Source organism: Camelus ferus, chromosome 5 (genome assembly GCF_009834535.1).
Source record: "Camelus ferus isolate YT-003-E chromosome 5, BCGSAC_Cfer_1.0, whole genome shotgun sequence".
Lineage (NCBI taxonomy): Eukaryota > Metazoa > Chordata > Mammalia > Artiodactyla > Camelidae > Camelus > Camelus ferus.
In genome coordinates, this window is record NC_045700.1 from 70,320,260 (window position 1) to 70,340,019 (window position 19,760).

The 19,760-nt window shown below is 34.2% G+C and overlaps 1 protein-coding gene across 1 annotated transcript in view; it reads left to right on the forward strand.

Annotated features, from left to right (window-relative positions):
- The window catches only part of C2CD6 (C2 calcium dependent domain containing 6), a 76,606-nt gene that overhangs the window by 10,073 nt on the left and 46,773 nt on the right, over nt 1-19,760 (forward strand). Inside the window, exons 3-9 of the mRNA XM_014563680.2 lie at nt 2,965-3,016; nt 4,604-4,749; nt 7,715-7,834; nt 10,935-10,979; nt 11,915-11,983; nt 13,698-13,777; nt 16,995-17,141. Of these exons, the coding sequence (XP_014419166.2) occupies nt 2,965-3,016; nt 4,604-4,749; nt 7,715-7,834; nt 10,935-10,979; nt 11,915-11,983; nt 13,698-13,777; nt 16,995-17,141 (659 nt within the window). The remainder of the gene's footprint in view (nt 1-2,964; nt 3,017-4,603; nt 4,750-7,714; nt 7,835-10,934; nt 10,980-11,914; nt 11,984-13,697; nt 13,778-16,994; nt 17,142-19,760) is intronic.

The following is a 19,760-nucleotide window of genomic DNA, read 5'->3' on the forward strand; positions in this document are numbered from 1 at the left end:
GTATTGTATTCTTTTACAGTTACCTGTACTTTCTGAACACCATGAGAAGAGTTAATGGGTATAAAGTGAGAGTTTTCTTGTCCCTCTTCTCTTCTCTTATCATATACTAATACATTTTCTTGAGTAAAAAATATATGATGAATTTAACACCACCTTTTGGGGGGTGAGTAAGAATAATTAATGTATACTTTTTTTTTTTAAATGACCATGGCCTACCTTTATTCATATGTAACACTTTCTTCCCTATTTCGCAATCAAAGCTGGAGTATAAGCCTTCACTGTCTAAATCTAAACTTAGGAAAGGCTCTTTGAAATCACTTTTGTCCATAAACTATTGTGCATGTCGTTACGTTGATGTACTAATTTCTATAATTCATACTCTTGAATATGATTCTGCATCTCTTTAGAACTCACATTTTGAGGAATACTTCTACTTCACCCACAGTTCCTAACCTCATAGTTTGTATTTCCCTCATGTGAATTACATGTTGCTAGATATTAAAAAGCTTCTCCTAAGAGCCAGCTGGAAGTTTTGACAGAGAGATGTTTGGTATGTGACTAATGGCTCCTCTCAGTGCATGATTCAGCCACATCACCTCCTCTTTGAACGTTCAGCAATTTGGCGAGGTTGGGATGTATGTAGGCCATGATAACTGCCTCACAACCCACTACTCCTGTTTCTAAAAGTCACATCCCATTTTCAGAAAAAAAAAATGTGAAAAAGCCGTGTCTTAAAATTGGGCACATGAAGTGTTTTTGTGAACAGGGTTCTGGTTGCTTTCCTGTTTTAAGTGCACGTTTGAGAGCATCTGGGGGTGAAGGTGTTGATGCCGTTACTGCTTTGGGCCACAGACGTGTCTCAGAATCTGTTATCCGCAGCCTGTGAATGGTCACCATCGTATTTTTTTTTAACATTTTTTTATTGATTTATAATCATTTTACAATGTTGTGTCAAATTCCAGTGTAGAGCACAATTTTTCAGTCATACATGAACATATATATATTCATTGTCACATTTTTTACTCTGTGAGCTACCGTAAGATCTTGTGTATATTTCCCTGTGCTTTGCAGTATAATCTTGTTTATCTATTCTACAATTTTAAAGTCCCGTCTATCCCTTCCCACCCTCCACCTCCTTGGCAACCACAAGTTTGTATTCTATGTCTATGAGTCTATTTCTGTTTTGTATTTATGCTTTGTTTTTTTGTTTTAGTTTTTTAGATTCCACATATGAGCGATCTCATATGGTATTTTTCTTTCTCTTTCTGGCTTACTTCACTTAGAATGACATTCTCTAGGAGCATCCATGTTGCTGCAAATGGCGTTATGTTGTCGGTTTTTATGGCTGAATAGTATTCCATTGTATAAATATACCACATCTTTATCCAGTCATCCGTTGATGGACATTTAGGCTGTTTCCATGTCTTGGCTATTGTAAATAGTGCTGCTATGAACATTGGGGTGCAGGTGTCATCCTGAAGTAGGCTTCCTTCTGGATATAAGCCCAGGAGCGGGATTCCTGGGTCATATGGTAAGTCTATTCCTAGTCTTTTGAGGAATCTCCATACTGTTTTCCATAGTGGCTGCACCAAACTGCATTCCCACCAGCAATGTAGGAGGGTTCCCCTTTCTCCACAGCTTCTCCAGCATTTGTCATTTGTCACCATTGTATTTTTGAGTGTTAAATCTTTTTCTATACTTCAATAGAAATTTATTCTATTTTTATATTATATGGATCTCTTATGTAAAAGTATAAAAGCTATTGAAATATAAGGAAAGTTAGGGTAGTCATTAATGGCTTCATGTTGAGATTCTTGGGCAAGTGGTAAGTGATGTATGACAGAATGCTGATATACAGAACTATGCAGTACAAAATTGTAACTGTATTTCTCTGTTTTACCCTCCTGTGTACACTCAATTTTAAGAAATAATCCATGATTCATGGACTCATCTGTGGCAATACCATTTTAAGTACCACCTGGATTAGAACATAACATTTCGTACTTATGTCTCCTTAAGAAATAGACTACCATATTTTCTTCTTCAGAATTTCATCATTCAGATACAGTAGTTTTAAGTATTGAGTGCTAACTTCTTTTTCTGTATTATTCTAAAACCAAATCTTTATAATTACTAACATTACATTTGAAACTACTATTGGGACATTTATTTTGCTTCACAGTATTTAATATAATATTGCTGTTGTTTTTACTTGGATTTTAAGACCAAACATCACTGAAGACCAAATGGCTTATATTTGGCTAATACTGCATATTAGTATTCAAGTATTCCTGTATTAATTTGGTGCTTGATTTTATGGTTAAACACAGGGTACAATTTTCTTTAACATTTACAAACACTTTACACAAGAGAGAATGAATATTTTATAGCCCTTCACATATTATACTCAATGAATGATTGTTGAATGAATGAAGTGGTTTTAGGATGCTGGATAAGAGCTTATCTGAAGCAAGTCATATTTCTTATTATATGCAAGATTGTTTTTATCAGTTCTCACCTAATGTAAAATAAAAATGATTCAAAGGGGGATAGTTGGACTGAAGTTAATAAATGACTTTTTTTTTTTTTTGCTTTGTATTCTTGTTTATTTTAGGTTTACTTGGACCAAATCTTGCCTATTTTCTTATGTATTTTTGCTTTCTGGTGTTTTCTATTAATTAGCTATTTCTAATAAAAAAAAATATTTCTTTTCTTTTCTTTTGGTGGGGAAGTTGATTAGGTTTACTTATTTATTTTTAGGGGAAGTACTGGGGATTGAACCCAAGACCTCATGCATGCTGAGCATGCGCTGTACTACTTGAGCTACACTCTCCCCCTAAGAAGCATTATTTCTAATGAGAAAAACTAAGTGAAACTTTTTAAAAATATAGTTTGTGTAGAGTAAAATGGAAGGAAAATTAACTTTTAAAAATTCATTCACTGTGGTTTTTTTGATTGTTACAGGTTGGCTGTCTGGCTATTAATATAAAGAACTGCAGAAATTTTACGCCTAGGAGTATCCTTTCTTTTGATTTAAGAACCACACTATGATTATATATGACTGTTTGAGTTATATTTTGCTGCATTAAAAAACACCCAAAGCTTGGTGGCTTAAAGCATTAACCATTTTATTATCAGTCACTATCTGTGCTTTCACGGGGTGGTCCTTCTGTTTCATGTTATCACAGACGGGCCTGCGCCATCTGGCAGTTCAGGGGGGCTGGAGTATCTAAAATGGCTCATTTACATGTCTGGTGCTTTGGTGAGAATGCCTGAAAGACTGGACTTAGCTGGGATGCTGAAAGGGTTAGACCTTTCTTTCCATGTAGTCTCAGGGTCTTACCTGTCATCATTAAAAAAAAATTCTGCATTAATTTTGATTTTAAAAACAGTACATTGAAATACGATCTTGATTACTGAAACTTTGATGTGACTTTAAATTTTGCACCCTGGCTGGTGCCTCTCTCAGCCTATCCTAGTCTCAGCTGTGATCATGTCCCTCTCATGTTAAGGGAGTCACAGGACCAGGCCATATTCAAGAGCAGAGGAAAATAAACTCCACTTTTTGATGTGGAGAGTGACAAGACATTTTTAACTGTCTGTAATCCATCCCAATCATCATATAAATTAAAAAAAATATATCTTCTTGTATGATAATACTAATTTCTTTCTTTCCTTTTTTTTTTTTTTTTTTCGTTGGAGGGTAGGTAATCAGGTTTACTTACTTATTAATTTTTAGAGGAGGTGCTGAGGATTGAACCCAGTACCTTGTGTATGCTAAGCATGTACTCCACCACTTGAGCTATACCCTCCCCCCAATACTAATTTATTTCTAAGTAATAACTATGCTTTTCTTAAACGTTCTTTAAAGGATTTATTTTTCTCAGTGCCTTTAAATAAGCTGAATGCTTATTATTAGATTTATCATGGCATAAAACCAGTCTCATTATAAAGACTTGGTGTTTTTTTTTATATAAAGTGAACTATTGAAGAGAATTCTATATAAAAAGAGTTTTGAAGACAATCATAAAAACAAAATTTTTAAATGCATGAAGTGCTATGAAAGATAAAAATATAGACCAATCTGGTATAAGTATATAATGAAATGAGTTAAAAAGTAGAATGCTGTTTTAAATTTTGTTGTCTTAAAATTAAGAATAAATTACTCTGAAATGACATATCTTTTAAATATCTACATAATTATGCTTGGGAAAAATTTTTCAAGTATATATTGCCAATGTTTTAGTCACCTTAAAAATAATATAAAGGAAAAATTGCAAAGGAATTATAATGGAAATGTGAGGATAATAATAATGAGAAGTGATCTAAGGAAGAATCAACCTTTTCCTTATATTGTGCCTACCACTGATGGGCAAAAATACTCTTTTAAAAGACTTTCCTTATTGTTTAATATGCTCTATTATTTATGTATTTATTTGATTGATTCTTAGGTTTTAGCCTGGATTGTTTAATGGATTAACTTTATAGTGTATTATTGTTCAGTAACAACAAAATATACTTCCTCAATTGTTTAATGGATTAATTTTGTAATGTGTTATTAATCAGTTACAACAAGATTTGCTTCCTAAATATCTATTTTCAGTCCATTTACAATATTGTAATAATTTATTCATTCGCATCTCTATAAACAACATGGTGAAATGTACAAAAACTTATAGCTTGCTATCCTCAAACAATGAAAAGAACACTATAATTACATTTGATGATGTGAAGTATTTTTCTGTAAAGGTAATGTTAAAGTTCTCTTCTAGATATAAGTATGCATTTTTATAGTTTCAAATATTCTACACTTACAGTATCTTTTTTTCCAGGGGATAGGAAAGAAACCAAAGCAATGTTTTTTTATTTGATATTTTATAGTATTCTACTTCTATATTATAGACTATGTTGATGTTTTTATAATTTACTCTAGAATACATCATCATGGTGTTCTTCTCTGAGATCCTGCTGTCTGTGATTCTGAGTGTTTATCATGCAGGCACACATTTTTCTCTGTCATATTCTTCTCTTCCCATCTATCCTCTTCCACTCTGTCTTAGTCAGCTTGGGCTGCTAAAGCAAATTACCATAGATTGGGTGACTTACACAACAGACCTTTATTTCTCACCTTTCTGGTTGGTGGGAAGTTCAAGATCAAGGTGCTGACTTATCTGGAGTCTGGTAAGAACCTGCTTCCTGGTTTGCCAGTGGTTGTCTTCTCATTGCATGTCAGAGAGCAAAGAGAGACCATCTTTCTTGCGTCTCTTCTTATAAGGATACTTACCAGATTCACGAGGGCTCCACTCTTATGAACTAGTTACCTCCCAAACACCCCCACTACAAATACCGTCGCATTGGGGATTTAGGCTTCAGCATATGAATTTTGAGGTGACACAGACATTCAGTCCATAGCACACCTTTTCTTTTTTTTTTTTTTTTTTTTGCCTCCTGCTCCTTTCCCTCTCTCCTTTCTTCTTATATATACTCTCTCTAATTATTTTTGCATGGATTAGCTTGTTCAGTCTTTATAACAAACCCTCAGAATATCTATACACTTACTGTCATCCTTGTTTTGCAGATGAGGAAACAGGTAGTGTCAGGTTTAAAGAACTTTCTTAAGGTCATAGAACTAGTAATTGGTGGAGCCGGGAATGCAATCTGGCTTTAGGCTCACTTCATTAAACTCCCTCTCACACAGAGCTTGCTGTGCTGAGTTTGCTTCTGTTTATAGTTAAGCTTCTTAGAATCTTAAATGTATCTGAACTGTCTTTTAAATGAGCAACACTTTCATTTAGCCATAGGATTCATTGATTAGTCCAATTGTTTCTAATAATTTTATTACATTAGTTGAATTTTAGTGAAGTCCTAAAACACTTCCTCTATGCCATATATATATTTCATTTTGCCTAAGTATTGAGTATTGAAGATAGTTCTTTAAACATAGGTTAAAAAAGGCATTGTTTTGCTAGGGGAAATCTGTGTTATTTCTTTTACTTTGCAAATAATTTTCCTCAGCTTCATTGAAAAGTTTTCAAGAATTTTGTGGATATATGTCCACTTAAATAAAACTTTAAATTAATACCAGAAAACAATATATATTAACAGGGTACTTATTTTCATTAGAATAATCAAAATATTTTCCCTGTATTTATTTTAATAGGAGTCATTAGTTTGAGTCTAATAAGAGGAGAGTTTTAGTGAAACTCTAATGGAAAGTTTGGGAGTGACTTAGTAATTAAATTCATTCCTTATGTACTCATTTTCCTTGGAAAATTGTCTTTGGGCCTTCTTTGAGGCCTAGGATGAAAGTAGCATCTCTGAGGAGTACTTGTGTTTGCCTCTAAGAGACTTGAGGCCACTGCCGGTTTGGTGCCACTTGAACACTTTATATTCCATACTTGAAGGCTTTAAAAAATAGTTTTTGTTCATTTGTATTAATGGTTAAATATACATAATGTAAAATTTATCACTTTAACCATTTTGTGTCAAGCTTGAGGATTCTTATACCATCCAGCGGATGACCTAGCAATTCCACTTCTGTGTATTTATCCAAAGAAAACAAAATCACTATCTCAAAAAGATATCTACACCCCCACGTTCATCGCAGCATTTATAATAGCCAAGACATGGAAACAACCTAAGTGTCCATCCACAGTGAATAGATTAGAAACATGTTCCATAAAAAGAAAAAAATCCTGCTATTTGCAACAACATGTTTGGACCTTGAGGGTATTATGCTAAGTGAAATGGGTTGGACACAGGAAGACATATACTGTTTGATCATTTGTATGTATAATAAAGCCGCTCCTCCCCCCACCCCCGCCCAAACTCATAGACACAGAGAATGGATTAGTGTTTGCCAAAGCTGGGGCTTGGTCGAGGTGGGGGTGTGAAATGGGTGAAGGTGGTCAAAAGGTACAAACTTCCAGTTATGAGATAAATAAGTCCTTGGGATCTAATGCACAGCATGGTGACTATAGTTAACAATACTGTATTATGTAATTGGAAGTTGCTAAAAGAGTAGATCTTAAAAGTTCTCATCATAAGAAAAATATTGTAACTGTGTAATGATGGATGTTAACTAATCTTATGGTGATAATCACTTAATATTATATACAAATAGCAAATCATTATGTTATACACCTAAAAGTAATGCAATGTGATATGTCAATTATATCTCAATTAAAAAATTTAAAGGCACTAATATTCCACTACTCAAATTGGCAAAAGGGTGTATGAATTTTAAAGGTCACATAATGATGGTATTGTGTTACAGGGTTCAAGGTTAGAAGAGAGTTTCAAGTTGAGACAATGATATGAATTTTATCGAAAAGTTAAAGAGCAAAGACTGGAAAGGATATTGGATGTGTTTTGAAATTAGATGTTTGGATTACCTACATTTTTTGGATTGGATATTGGGTATTGGACTACCTTTGAAAATGTAGTTTCAGTAGAGTATTGAGGCTAAACTTTTGTGTAGAGTTAAAAAGAGAGTGTTAGCAGTGGATATTTCAAAAAGACTATAAGTGACATTAGACATAAACAAGAACCTTATTTTTGTTGGCATTAGGGTATGACTGTGAGATTGGCTAATAACATAAAAACTAATCACTAGGTGTGTACATATATATACGTAGTTTATAGATGTATTCAGAAATTCTGTCAGAAATTCAGGCTGAAAATTTAATTCTTTTCATATGTATTTTTTATGAAGGTTCCCAGACGTCAAGATGATGAGAAGAATAATATTTACTTAGAACTAATGCGATATGATGATACAAAAAGGCCTAATTTTTTAGGGAGTGTTCAGGTACATCTTTATGAAGTAATTCAGGTATGTATCAAAATCATTTTTTCACCTTGATATCACATTGTCCAGTTGATGTTTGTTGTTATGATTTTTTTATACCTGATGGACTGCTTTTGTTTATTATCTGTCATCAAATTCATGTGCTTAGTAAACAGTATCTCCCTCTGGTTCAAAAAAAAAAAAAAAGAGTTGGTTTGTAACAGCGTAATGTTTTTAAAAATTTATTTTCTAGAAGGGCAGTGATACAACCTAAAAGACTAAGCATGTTTTGTTTTGTTTTCTGAAATGTTTTAAAACAAGACTCAAACCACAAACTCTCTTAACTGGCAGCACCAGTTTCAGTTCTTTATCCTTAGCTGGGCTGCTTGCGGTCTGCCCTGGGCATGTGTCATTTAGGGGTCAGCCAAAGTTTGGGGCAGAGTTTATACATAGATTTTGTGGTACCTTCCCTCTTGATTTTTCCTTTCTAGGAGTCCCTGCTTCACTTTCCAGTAGCCATAGTTGCCCTGAACTCAGAGGAAGAGGACTAACTGATTAGTGAACAAGTATAAACAATTTGAAGGGTTTTCAGAAGTATTTGTTAGGACATAAAGCAAGGAAGCCCTCAAAGAGTAATGGAGTTCCTTCAAAAGACATGGGAGCCAGATTGCAGGGGTTCCTCCTGGCCTGTTTGAGGATAATTTAACCACCAAAAAGATCATTACAAATTCTGATTAAAGAAAAATCGATGAATCCTTGGTGAACTTCAAAAAAGAAAAAAAAAGAGCATGGGAAGAGAAAAGGAAGTTTTACATTTTTAACAGAAGAATGTCAGTTAATAAATATGGCAGGGATGATAGAATTACAAATTCAACATTTTTGCAACTCTTCATAGTGAGTAATGATTAAGTCAGTTAAGACTTAGTAATGGTACTAAAAATTTTAGGCTATTGGAGGACAAGATATTTACATGGTACCAAAGTAACAGCACATAGAATAATTTTTGCAAAGGGGAAAATGTTCCTCTATAATAGAACTGGTAGTATATTTATACAATGGAATACTACTCAGCTATAAAAAAGAATAAAATAATGCCATTTGCAGCAACATGAATGGACCTGGAGAATGTCATTCTAAGTGAAGTAATCCAGAAAGAGAAAGAAAAATACCATATGATATCGGTTATATGTAGAATCTAAAAAAAATAAAAGACAAATGAACTTGTTTACAAAACAGAAACAGACTCACAGACATAGAAAACAAACTTATGGTTACTGGGGGGAAGGGATAAATTGGGAGTTCAAGATTTGCAGATACTAACTAATATATATAAAATAGATAAACAATAAGTTTATACTGTATGTCAGAGGGAACTATATTCAATATCTTATAACTTATGGTGAAAAAGAATATGAAAATGAATATATGTATGTTCCTATATGGCTGAAGCACTGTGTTTTACACCAGAAATTGACACCACATTGTTAACTGACTATACTTCAATAAAAATTTAAAAAATAGGTTAGCTCTAAGAAAAAAGTTTACAGGAAAGGAAATATAATGCTATACTTATGATTTAACTCCTTTTAAAACTATTTATATGAATTACTTTGATTTTTAAACTAAATTTAAAAGCTAATAATAAATTCATAATTTATGGTGAAAAAAAAGAAGAAGTGATAGTCACCACTTAACCAAGAGCTTGAACTTAGCATAAGTAATTACATTTGATCTAGATGGAAAGTATATGGAACGTGTAGTGTTTCAACTGATTGATATGTTTGAAACCTTTTGTGATAAGAGCTTAGGAAATCAGATAGCTTTCTAATAAATTAGCAAAGAGGCATCAGGTGATCACAGAGGAGAACATATTGACTATGAATAAGAGTAAACAACTGAGGGTTCTCAGAAGAATCTGGGGAGAAGATCTGGGAAATGACTAAAATTCCTTTTACTTTGTATGGCAATTTAGGTGTCAGAAAAATGTGACATAATTTATTAGTAACAGTTTTGTTGAAGGAGCTATGTTTGGACTATAGTTATATGGCAAACTTTCCAGTGTTTATTTTTATAAGAGTAAATTTTTTAAATGAAAAATATTATCCTTATTCTACAGTTCTAATATAACATTTAAGTTCTCAAAAATTTCTTCTAATTCTTTTTTCATAAACATAAGCAGAAAAATAGGAAATATAAAAAGAACCAAATTCAATTTCTAGACCTGTTATTTTCCTCATTATAATGCCTCACCAGGAGCTGAGAGGGCAGGTGATAAATAGTTTCTTGTGGATTGTTACGTTTGCGGGTACAGAGGACATGTAGACCAGGTGCCGAAGTTTTTGCCAAGTGAGCATTAGTGACCAGAATGTCTGAAAGACATGCCAGATAGCATGAGGCATAAAAGAGGAAAGCTTTCTATCTACCTAAAATAATAAGATCTGAAAGCAGTAGAAGGGAGTGTGGAGGATCCTACTCCACCACCTGACCTTGAGCTATGTGGTCCTTTGCTTGAGGAGTCTGAAAGGGGAGCAGCATCCTTAGTGATGAGTCAGGTCTGGGGGAAAGCAAAGGGGGAATGTTTAGTGGAGCAGTTGAAGATGTAAAGTTGTTTGTTAACTGTGGAATGGGGATTTCATGAGCCCCAGTGGAAAATGCTGGGAAGAAAGGGAACCATTGGATGTTGGATTAGCACAGCAGGGATGACCAGAAATGATGACCAGAAATGATGACCAGGGATACCAAAGGTTTACCTGGTCAAAAAGATCCCAACAGTCCCCAAAGGATGAGAGAAGCACACAGTTCTGTCATGAGTCAGCCTATCAGGTAGACTTATGTTTAAGTAACCCCTCAAAGGAGTGCAGGCATGGCTCTTCCTCTAAGACTTCCAAAAAGGGGAAGTGTAAGTAGCAGGAACATTTTTCTTTAAAACATAAATGTAGATATTAACATTTATTTCTGGTACAATCTGGAATTTTTATTTTCTTCTAAACATTCACTGTATTTGTATTTTAGCTATTAAATTAATATGTACATTAAAATCATTACCTAATTTTTTAAAATTTATGAGATGGTTTAGATAATATACAAGTGACCAACATCAGTGATTCTATATTTAAGAATTTTATTATTTCTTACTGTTTTCTAGAAAGGATGCTTTACTGAAGAACTCCAAATGTTGAATAAACACATGGTAAGAACTTTACTGAAACTTCCAAAGCTTTGTGCACACATTTAACATTTCATCTAACTTTACTCCGATACTGTTTTTATTCTTTTGTTACCCTACCAGTGACTATTTGAATGAATAGAAATGTATTAAATAGAGAGTATAATATTTGCTCACGAAAATCTTCATCTCCACCTTTTTAAAAATGCTGCTATCTTACTGCCAAATGGTGAACAAGAAAATTAGAAATTGTTGGGTGGGAGAGTGAAATGCCTCCAGCTGCTTCTTTGACTGCATGACCTCAGGATCCTCACTTGCTAAATTGAGGAAGTATTGTTTTTCTCCTTGAAGAGTTTCTAAAGAGTTGTTTATAGTTCTTACTTGAATTTCTTTTTAAATACTTAAAACTTACTATCTTGATTAATTGATCTTCTACTCAGAGAAGCTTCTGCTGCCAATAACTAAATCAGGGACAAGGGACATAAAAAACAGAATGATGGACATTTGAGGTCACAACCTCTGACAGCCTCCTTCATTTCACATGTGAGCAAGCTGGGGTTCAGAGAGAAGGAATCACTTGTATAAATCAAAATTTTATCAGAAAATGGAAGTGGAGATGGGAAAAGTGTGAATAAATACTTTAAATATATATAATGGATAAGAATGCTGATATATTTAAGTGTGTCTCAGCATAATTGTATTAACAATTATAAATGAATATTTTTCATATTTTAATCATATAATATTCCTTAATTTTAGCATAAAAGGTTTTTAACATTTCAGGAACATCATGGATTCTTCTGTAGGTGTTACTTGTGTAAATTTTTTTTTTAATCAACAGATTCATGTTTTGGTTTTTCTAACTTACAAATTTGTGAAGTAAAAATATAACTTGCTATCACTTCTCTGTTAAAATAGCTTTCTGATCAAGCAATAAAATAAACTTGGCACATGTTTAGTTTATCTGCAGGGTGGTAGTGGAATTTATGTTCTCCTATGGAAACTTTGGTTATGGATTTTCACATCAGGTTAGTTCCCTTTTTGAAAATAATTCTACTCTAACTCTTTAGTCAAATCATCCTCCTCAGCCTTTGTTCTTTCCAGTTTGATAAATTCTTTAAAATAAATATTTTTAAGGAATGCCATTTCTGGCCTAAAGAAAAATGAAACTGTTCCATTATTTGTTTATACATTTAAAAATAATGATATTTTATTCAAATGTCTTTACTATACAACTTGTTTGCGTGTGTATGTACATTGAAAACAAAATTTAAGTATTTAAGAAGTGAGTGTGGATTTTCATATCTAAAAGCAATTATTAGAAATGGAGTCCTTGATGTTGTTCAGTTAATATTTTGTACTCTGATCACATACAATCCTTTCTCCCCATGACTATTCCAACATCAGCCCTTCTTGATTCGTCAAGAGAGTAATATGCCCAAAGAAGATCCCTTCCTAGCTTTAGCCTGCCCCTTTAAATTTATGACATATATCCATGTTGCAGTGAAAATTTTTGTACATTAACCTATATCATTTTCTTCCATTATGTCTTAGGCTGGATTCTTAGAATGGAAGTTATTGTCAGTAATGACCTAGAAGGAATTGTCAGTAATGACAATTGAAGTTATTGTCAGTAATGACCAAGGAATTGTCCTAGAAAAGTAGTACCAACACATATTTTCACCTCACATTTGAAAAAACTCTTGCTATCCCTGGGTATTATCACAGCTTTTGGGAATTTATAAATCTGGTCCCATTAGTACTTCTGGTATATAGGGGAAATGACCCCTATACTTTACATACAATCTTCAATTTTCAGTTTTTGCTGTTTTTTGTTCTCTTGGTTGTTTTTTGATTATGAATTGAGAGTTGATACAGCAGTCTTATTAAGTATGTCTGCCATTGTGGTAACAGGGAAGTCCCTGTGAAATGTGTTTTTAAATTTTGCCTGTGGTATATATCATAATGTTTTTTTAACACGTTTTGAATCACAAGTGAGTAATATACTGATACTAGGCATGAGCTTTTCTTTTTCTGCTTTTATTTTTCTTTTCTTTCTGCCTATTTTCTTTATTTTCTTGTCATGAATTAGGCCTAATAGGGATTCCTAATTGTTTAATCCTTTTTGTGGCAGTCGTAGTTTATGAGCACCAACTTCAGAAGTAGGTGTTCTGTCTGAATATAAGTATATCATGTGACAATCCCATTCTTAGGGAGATACATCCATTTCAAGTAAGACTGGGCAAGTATTGTATTGTTTTATGTAGGTGGACTCTACTAAAACTCAGAGCAAAGGTATTGTAAGGAAAAGAGTGGGAAATTTCATATAAGTTCAGCTTCATAAAAGTTCATTTCTGTGAACCTTTCAGTAATATAGTCCCCTACTTACCTATCATGATAGCATGTGAAGACTACTGCACTGGGGGAGAGAGCGCTGCGTTTAAATCCTGCCTCTCATGCCTATTGGGTAACCCTGAACAAAGAACTGGTCTTCAGTATTATCTGTAAAATAGTTGCAGTTATCTACCTTACAGGATTATTGAAAGGATTAAATAATATTAAAATTGTAAAATTCTTGGCAGATATTTGGTGCTCAGTGTTCATTCTTTCTTCCTCTCTTAATTCCTTTTCTCCATATATGTATCATTTAAGGCCTATTCTGTAGTCCCAGGGGATAGTAGCATTAGGGTGAACTGTAATGGTAACTAAACAGTGTTAATATATACTTACTATCTTCTTCAGTTAAAACCTCTTCAGAGAATGATTGAGCCATGTATGTTTATGAATGTTGCACCGCCTCCAGAAAGAACAGACCCTGTGACGTAAGTGTTAGTCTTACTAACACAATCATATCATGTGGCATTTAAAATATTTAATCCATTGATGGAGCATTTTGGTTGTCTTAAGGCATGGCTTGAATGGGCTAGACGCCAATGTAAAGAAAGTGAATTGTTTTGCTTAAGATGGAAGAGATTTTGAGTTTCTGGGGGTAACCCTGGAGAGAGGAGTTGAGGAAGTCTGGAGATAAGAAGAAGAGAGAAGTTGCCAACTTCATGGCTGATGGAGGGAAGAGAGGAGAAACCTGATGAGGAAGGTTGGCCAGTGAGATATTCCTTTTGCAGAAAGACATGAGGAACTTTTAAGATCAAGGTGCCTAATAGTTGTCAGTTTTCTGCTCTGCAGTATAGTAGTGTTACCTCCACTTCCACATACTCCAATTGTTACTTTAAAATCTTCAGCAAAAAGTCTATGGTCAAAAAATGTCTTTAGCAGACCAAAGCTTAAAATATAGTATGTCAAACAGTGTTGAAATGCCAACAGTAAAAATAGATCACCTGAGGGAGAGATATTTAATCTACAGTGCTATCCAAGAATAAGGAATGGAAAATACTTTAAATGAGATTGAGGGAATTAGGTATAGAATGGGAAATTATTTTCTGAAGTGCATATTGTTCTGAAGTCTCATCAACACTGGGTATTATTGTTAAAATAAATTTTATTCACTTAATATTGGTGATTTGTTGGAACAGTAAAGTTGAATGATTTTCTTATGTTTATTGATTGTTATTTCCTTATCCATCCACTGATTCAACACTTACTGAATGTTTGCTACCTTCACGAGGCAGTAATAATACAAAGGTAAATGGTCCCTGCCCTCAAGTAGCAAAGGTAACATGTAAAAAGAAATGTGATGATACAGATGAGATAGAGCCTTCCTAGAGGTAAACATAAAGGACTGTGGGACACAGCCGTGGAGCTTCTCATACTTCTCAGGGGAGTTAGGAGGAAAGTATTATCAAGTAAGGCTCCACTTCAAGTCTTGAAGTAAGACTTGAAAAATGAATAGTAATGCATCGGGTTGATTTTATAAGGGTGAGGAGACACACTGCCCCCAAAAGACACGTAAGTAAAAGGTGGGATCCACAAGAGGGTATGTTATATTGGAGAACAGTGAGTAGTTAGTTGTGGGTTGCTAAGAGCATAGGAGCATGGAGGGGAATAACGGGAGATGACCTGGAGCAGTAGGTGGGGACAAGATATGGTGGTCAGACTCTAGAGCCAGACTACAAGGGCTTACCATTTCGGCTCTGCCATGTACTAGCTGTGCAACCTTAGGCAACTTACTTAGACTCTTTGTGCTTTATCTATTAAGTGGGATAAAAATAATAACTACCCAATTAAGTTACTGTGATGATTCAGTAAGTTACATATAAAGACTTAGAACATGAAAGCAAATGGTAAAATTCCTAGTTAGTTGTTGGCTACTTATTAAAGTAATAAATATCTTATCATCACCATCATCATCATTGAAGGTTTAGGGCTCTCAAATGTGAGTAAATTTTGTTCCTCTGAGTCCTCAGGAGTGTGGCAGAGCAACACAAAGGCACTGGAAAATACAGTGCATCTTTCTGGAGCATTATTTTGCTCAGAGATTTTGAGAGGGAAATGTTATCTTAAAATTAACATCTACATGTTATGCCTTGGAATATAAAAGTCACATACATTTTCAAGATAACAAAAGGATTCCAAGAAATGATGTGGTTTGTGTCTGATTACATTAAGTTACACCCCTGAAGACCTTCGTTGTCTTCTACCCGCAGGAGTCTTTATTGGAAAATTTTGGAAGTGCTTCAGATGTAGAGCCATTGAAGAATTTTTAGTGGGGGAAATACCATGATCAAGTTGCATTTTTATATGATTCTGTCAGTAGGATTGAATATGGACAGAATGGTTTAAGATTGGAGGTAGCTGTTGTATTAGTGTACATGAGAGATACTGACAATTGGAATGAAGGCAATGACTTGGTGGGTGTGACAGTTAATTCTGTCAAATTGACTAGGCCATAGGGTGCCTAGATATTTGGTCAGACATTATTCTGGGTGTTTCTGTGAGGGTGTTCTTGGATGAGATTAACATTTAAGTAAGTAGACTGAGTAAAGCAGATTGTTCTCCCTAATGTGGGTGGGCTTCATCCAATCAGTTGAAGAAGTGAATAGAACAAAAAATCTGACCCTTCCCTGAATGAGAGAAAATTCCTGCCTTTGATTGGAACATTGGCTTTTTCCTGCCTCTGGACTTGAATGGAAGCATCAACTCTTCCTGCATCTCAAGTCTGCAGACTTTTAGACTGGGACTACACCATTGGCTCCCCTGGGTCTCCAGCTTGCTGACTCATCCTGCAGATCTTGCAGTTTGTCAGCCTCTGCATTTGATTTGCAGCTTGGGAAGTTAAAAAAGACTCCCAACAGTTTGGTTACTGAAACATGGACCAAAAGATAGCCACTGTGAATGAACTGAAAATGCCAGACCTACTTTGATTTAATGTAGAGGAGGGATTCAAAACTTTAGAGAGATTGTAGTGTTAGAGTGGATTTGTCACTTAAGACCTACTTATTCACCCTGGGAGGTTTCAGAAGACACATTTTTCACCACGACTGTGAGAAATAAGTTTGTGAAAGAAGCCACCCTTGTAGAACCCTGTGATTGCTCTTCTTTGTAGGCCTGACCTTACAGTAGGATGCACAGTCACTGAACTGGAAAACCTAAATGAACTGGAGATCGTCATTCTAAGTGAAGTAAGCCAGAAAGAGAAAGAAAAATACCGTATGATGCCACTCATATGTGGAATCTAAAAAAAGAAAAAAGAAGACACTAATGAACTCATCTACAAAACAGAAACAGACTCACTGACATAGCAAACAATCTTATGGTTACCAGGGAGAAAGAGGGTGGGAAGGGATAAATTGGGAGTTTGAGATTTGTAAATATTAACTACTTTATATAAAAATAGATTAAAAAACAAATTTCTTCTGTATAGCACAGGGAACTATATTCAATATCCCGTAGTAACCTTTAATGAAAAAGAATATGAAGATGAATATATGTATGTATATGTATGACTGAAACATTATGCTGAACACCAGAAATTGACACATTATAACTGACTATACTTCAGTTTTTAAAAAGTGATAGCTAACACTGATTTTAGAAGTGTACTTTTGTATAATTTTAATATTTAACTTTATTATCATTTTGCAGAAATGTTATTATACCACAGCCAATAGAATATCCAGCATTCTTATCCCCAGAGTTGAATGTTACTGTTGGGGCATCCACTACAGTGCCCCAATCCAACCAGTCACCTGTAGTGCGACTTGAAAAACTTCAGCAACAACCTCGGGAAAGGTAAAAATCAACAAAACAAAACAAAACAAAAAAATTCATCTTACTTATATGTTCTTTAGATTAATTTTTTCCTTTGACACGTGGGCTTGCTACTGGTCCAGAAACCTTCATCATGATATTTCATGGGTTTCAGAGGTTCTTTCAGAGTTTTGCTTATCATATTTAAGTGTCTGTTTAAAAAAGTCAATGCTATGTCAAGAAAAGAGATGAGAACTCATTTTTAAGGGAGAAAGTATAATATTTGTTCTGCCTCTTCACTCAACAATATATTCTATCGGTCTCATCCTTTTTTCTGTATTTTTCCGTCTTTTTTCCCTATGTTTTAGTCCAGATATTTTTTTCTGGTCTGTCTTATAATTCCTATTCTTTGTTCTTTGTTTCTAACCTGCTGTTAAGCCAACTGAATTCTTAGTTTCAGTTATTTCCTTTTCAGTTATGGAATTTTCCTTTATTTTATAGTTCTCATTTGTCTACCAAAATCCTCAGTATTACTTTTTAATTCTTTGAACATATTAATCATTATTATTTCAGAGTTCATCTCTGATAACTTGATTGTTTGAATTTCCTGTTAAGTCTATTTTTATTGTTTTTTTTTCTCAGAGTTTTCAGTCAAATCATATATTCTCATATGCCTAGTTGATTTTATCGAGTGCCAAACACTGTATTTGAAAATCTGTAGAACTAATCTGAGGCTCTTGATTATATGTTTTTACAGACAATATATACATTTGTTTCTACATGGCAGCCAGGTATCCTAGGAACACTAGCGATCCCAGATCATTTTAATTCAACTGAGATGAGATTGAAATGGTTTGAAATGACTTGGGCTTTAGTTCCTGTGAGCATTAGTCGTTTTCTGGTTTACTCTTATTTCTAGCATCAAGACTGGGACTAGTGTGAGGCAACTAGGGTACAATATTTAAGGAGGCACTTTTTCTTGTGTGGTGCTTTAGAAAGCCTAGGTGTTTACCATGGCTTCTCATCCTTAACGGGGTCTGAATTCTGGTTTTTGTTCCCCATCCTTATATACTTATCTCAAACAAAAAATTTTTAAATCTTTTTTCTAGCTTTTTAAGATGAGCAGTGAGATGGTTTGTCTGAAATAACCTATTCCATCATTGCTAGAGACAGAACTCCCAAATATTTTTTAAATAATTGTTTATGTGTATAAACAATTATAACTAAACAACTTTTTACTCAGAGTTATAAATTAATTCATAAACACTGAGCTGATGACCAAGGAACCTCTTTTTCCTCTAGTCCTATGTTTTATTCATTCAGTAACATTTATTTATTTTTTTCCAGTTTTGTTGAGATATAATTGACATACAGCATTGTATTAGTTTAAGCTACACAGCACAATGATTTGACTTACATACATCATAAAATGATTACCACAATAAGATTACTGAACATCCATAATCTCATATAGACTCAAAATAAAATAAAAAGAAAAAAGATTTTTCCTTGTGAGGAGAACTCTTAGGATTTACTTTCATAATAACTTTCATATATAGCATATAGCAGTGTTAATTATATTAATCATGTGTACATTACATGCCTAGCACTTATTTATTTTATAACTGGAAAGTTTATAGCTTTTGACTACCTTCATACAATTCCCTGTCCCACCACCTCCTGCCTTGGGTAATCCCAAATCTGATCTCTTTTTCTATTAGTTTGTTTGTGTTTTGAAGTATTACTGACCCACAACACCATATTAGTTCCTGGTGCACAACATAGTGATTCGGTATTTCTATGCATTACAAAATGATCACCATGATAAGTCTAGTTACCATCTGTCAGCTTACAGAGATATCACATTATTGTTGACTATATTCCCCAAGTTGTACATTTCATCCCTGTGACTTATTTTGTAATTGGGGGCTTCTACCTCTTAATTTCCCTCATCTATTTCACTCACCTCTCCATCCCCCATCAGCCTGGCAACAACCTGTTTGTTCTCTGTATCTATGACTCTGTCTCTGATTTGTTGTATTTGTTTTGTTTTTTAGATTCCACATATAAGTAAAATCCTACAGTATTTGTCTTTCTATGTCTGACTCTTTTCACATAGCATTACATACTCTAGATCCATCCATATTGTTGCAAATGGCAAGATTTCATTCTTTTTTTATGGCTGAGTGGTATTGCATGTATATATACCACATCTTCTTTATCCATGCATCTATCAGTGGACACTTAGGTTGCTTCCATCTTGGCTATTGTGAATAATGCTGCAATGAACAGAGAGAAGCATATACCTATTCAAATTAATGTTTTTGTTTTCTTTGGAAAAATACCCAGAAGTGGAATTGCTGGGTCTTGGAGTAGTTCTGTTTTTAATCTTTTGAGGAACTTCCATGATGTTTTCCATAGTGGCTGTACCAATTTACATTCTCATCAACAGTGCACTGGGGTTCCCTTTCCTCCCATCCTCACCAACACTTGTTATTTGTTGTCTATTTTTATAATAGCTATTCTGACATTCTGTGAGGTGATATCTCATTGTGGTTTTGATTTACATTTCCCTGATGATTACTGATGCTGAGCATCTTTTAATATGCCTGTTGGCCATCTGTACGTCTCCTTTGGAAATGTGTATACTCAGGTCCTTGG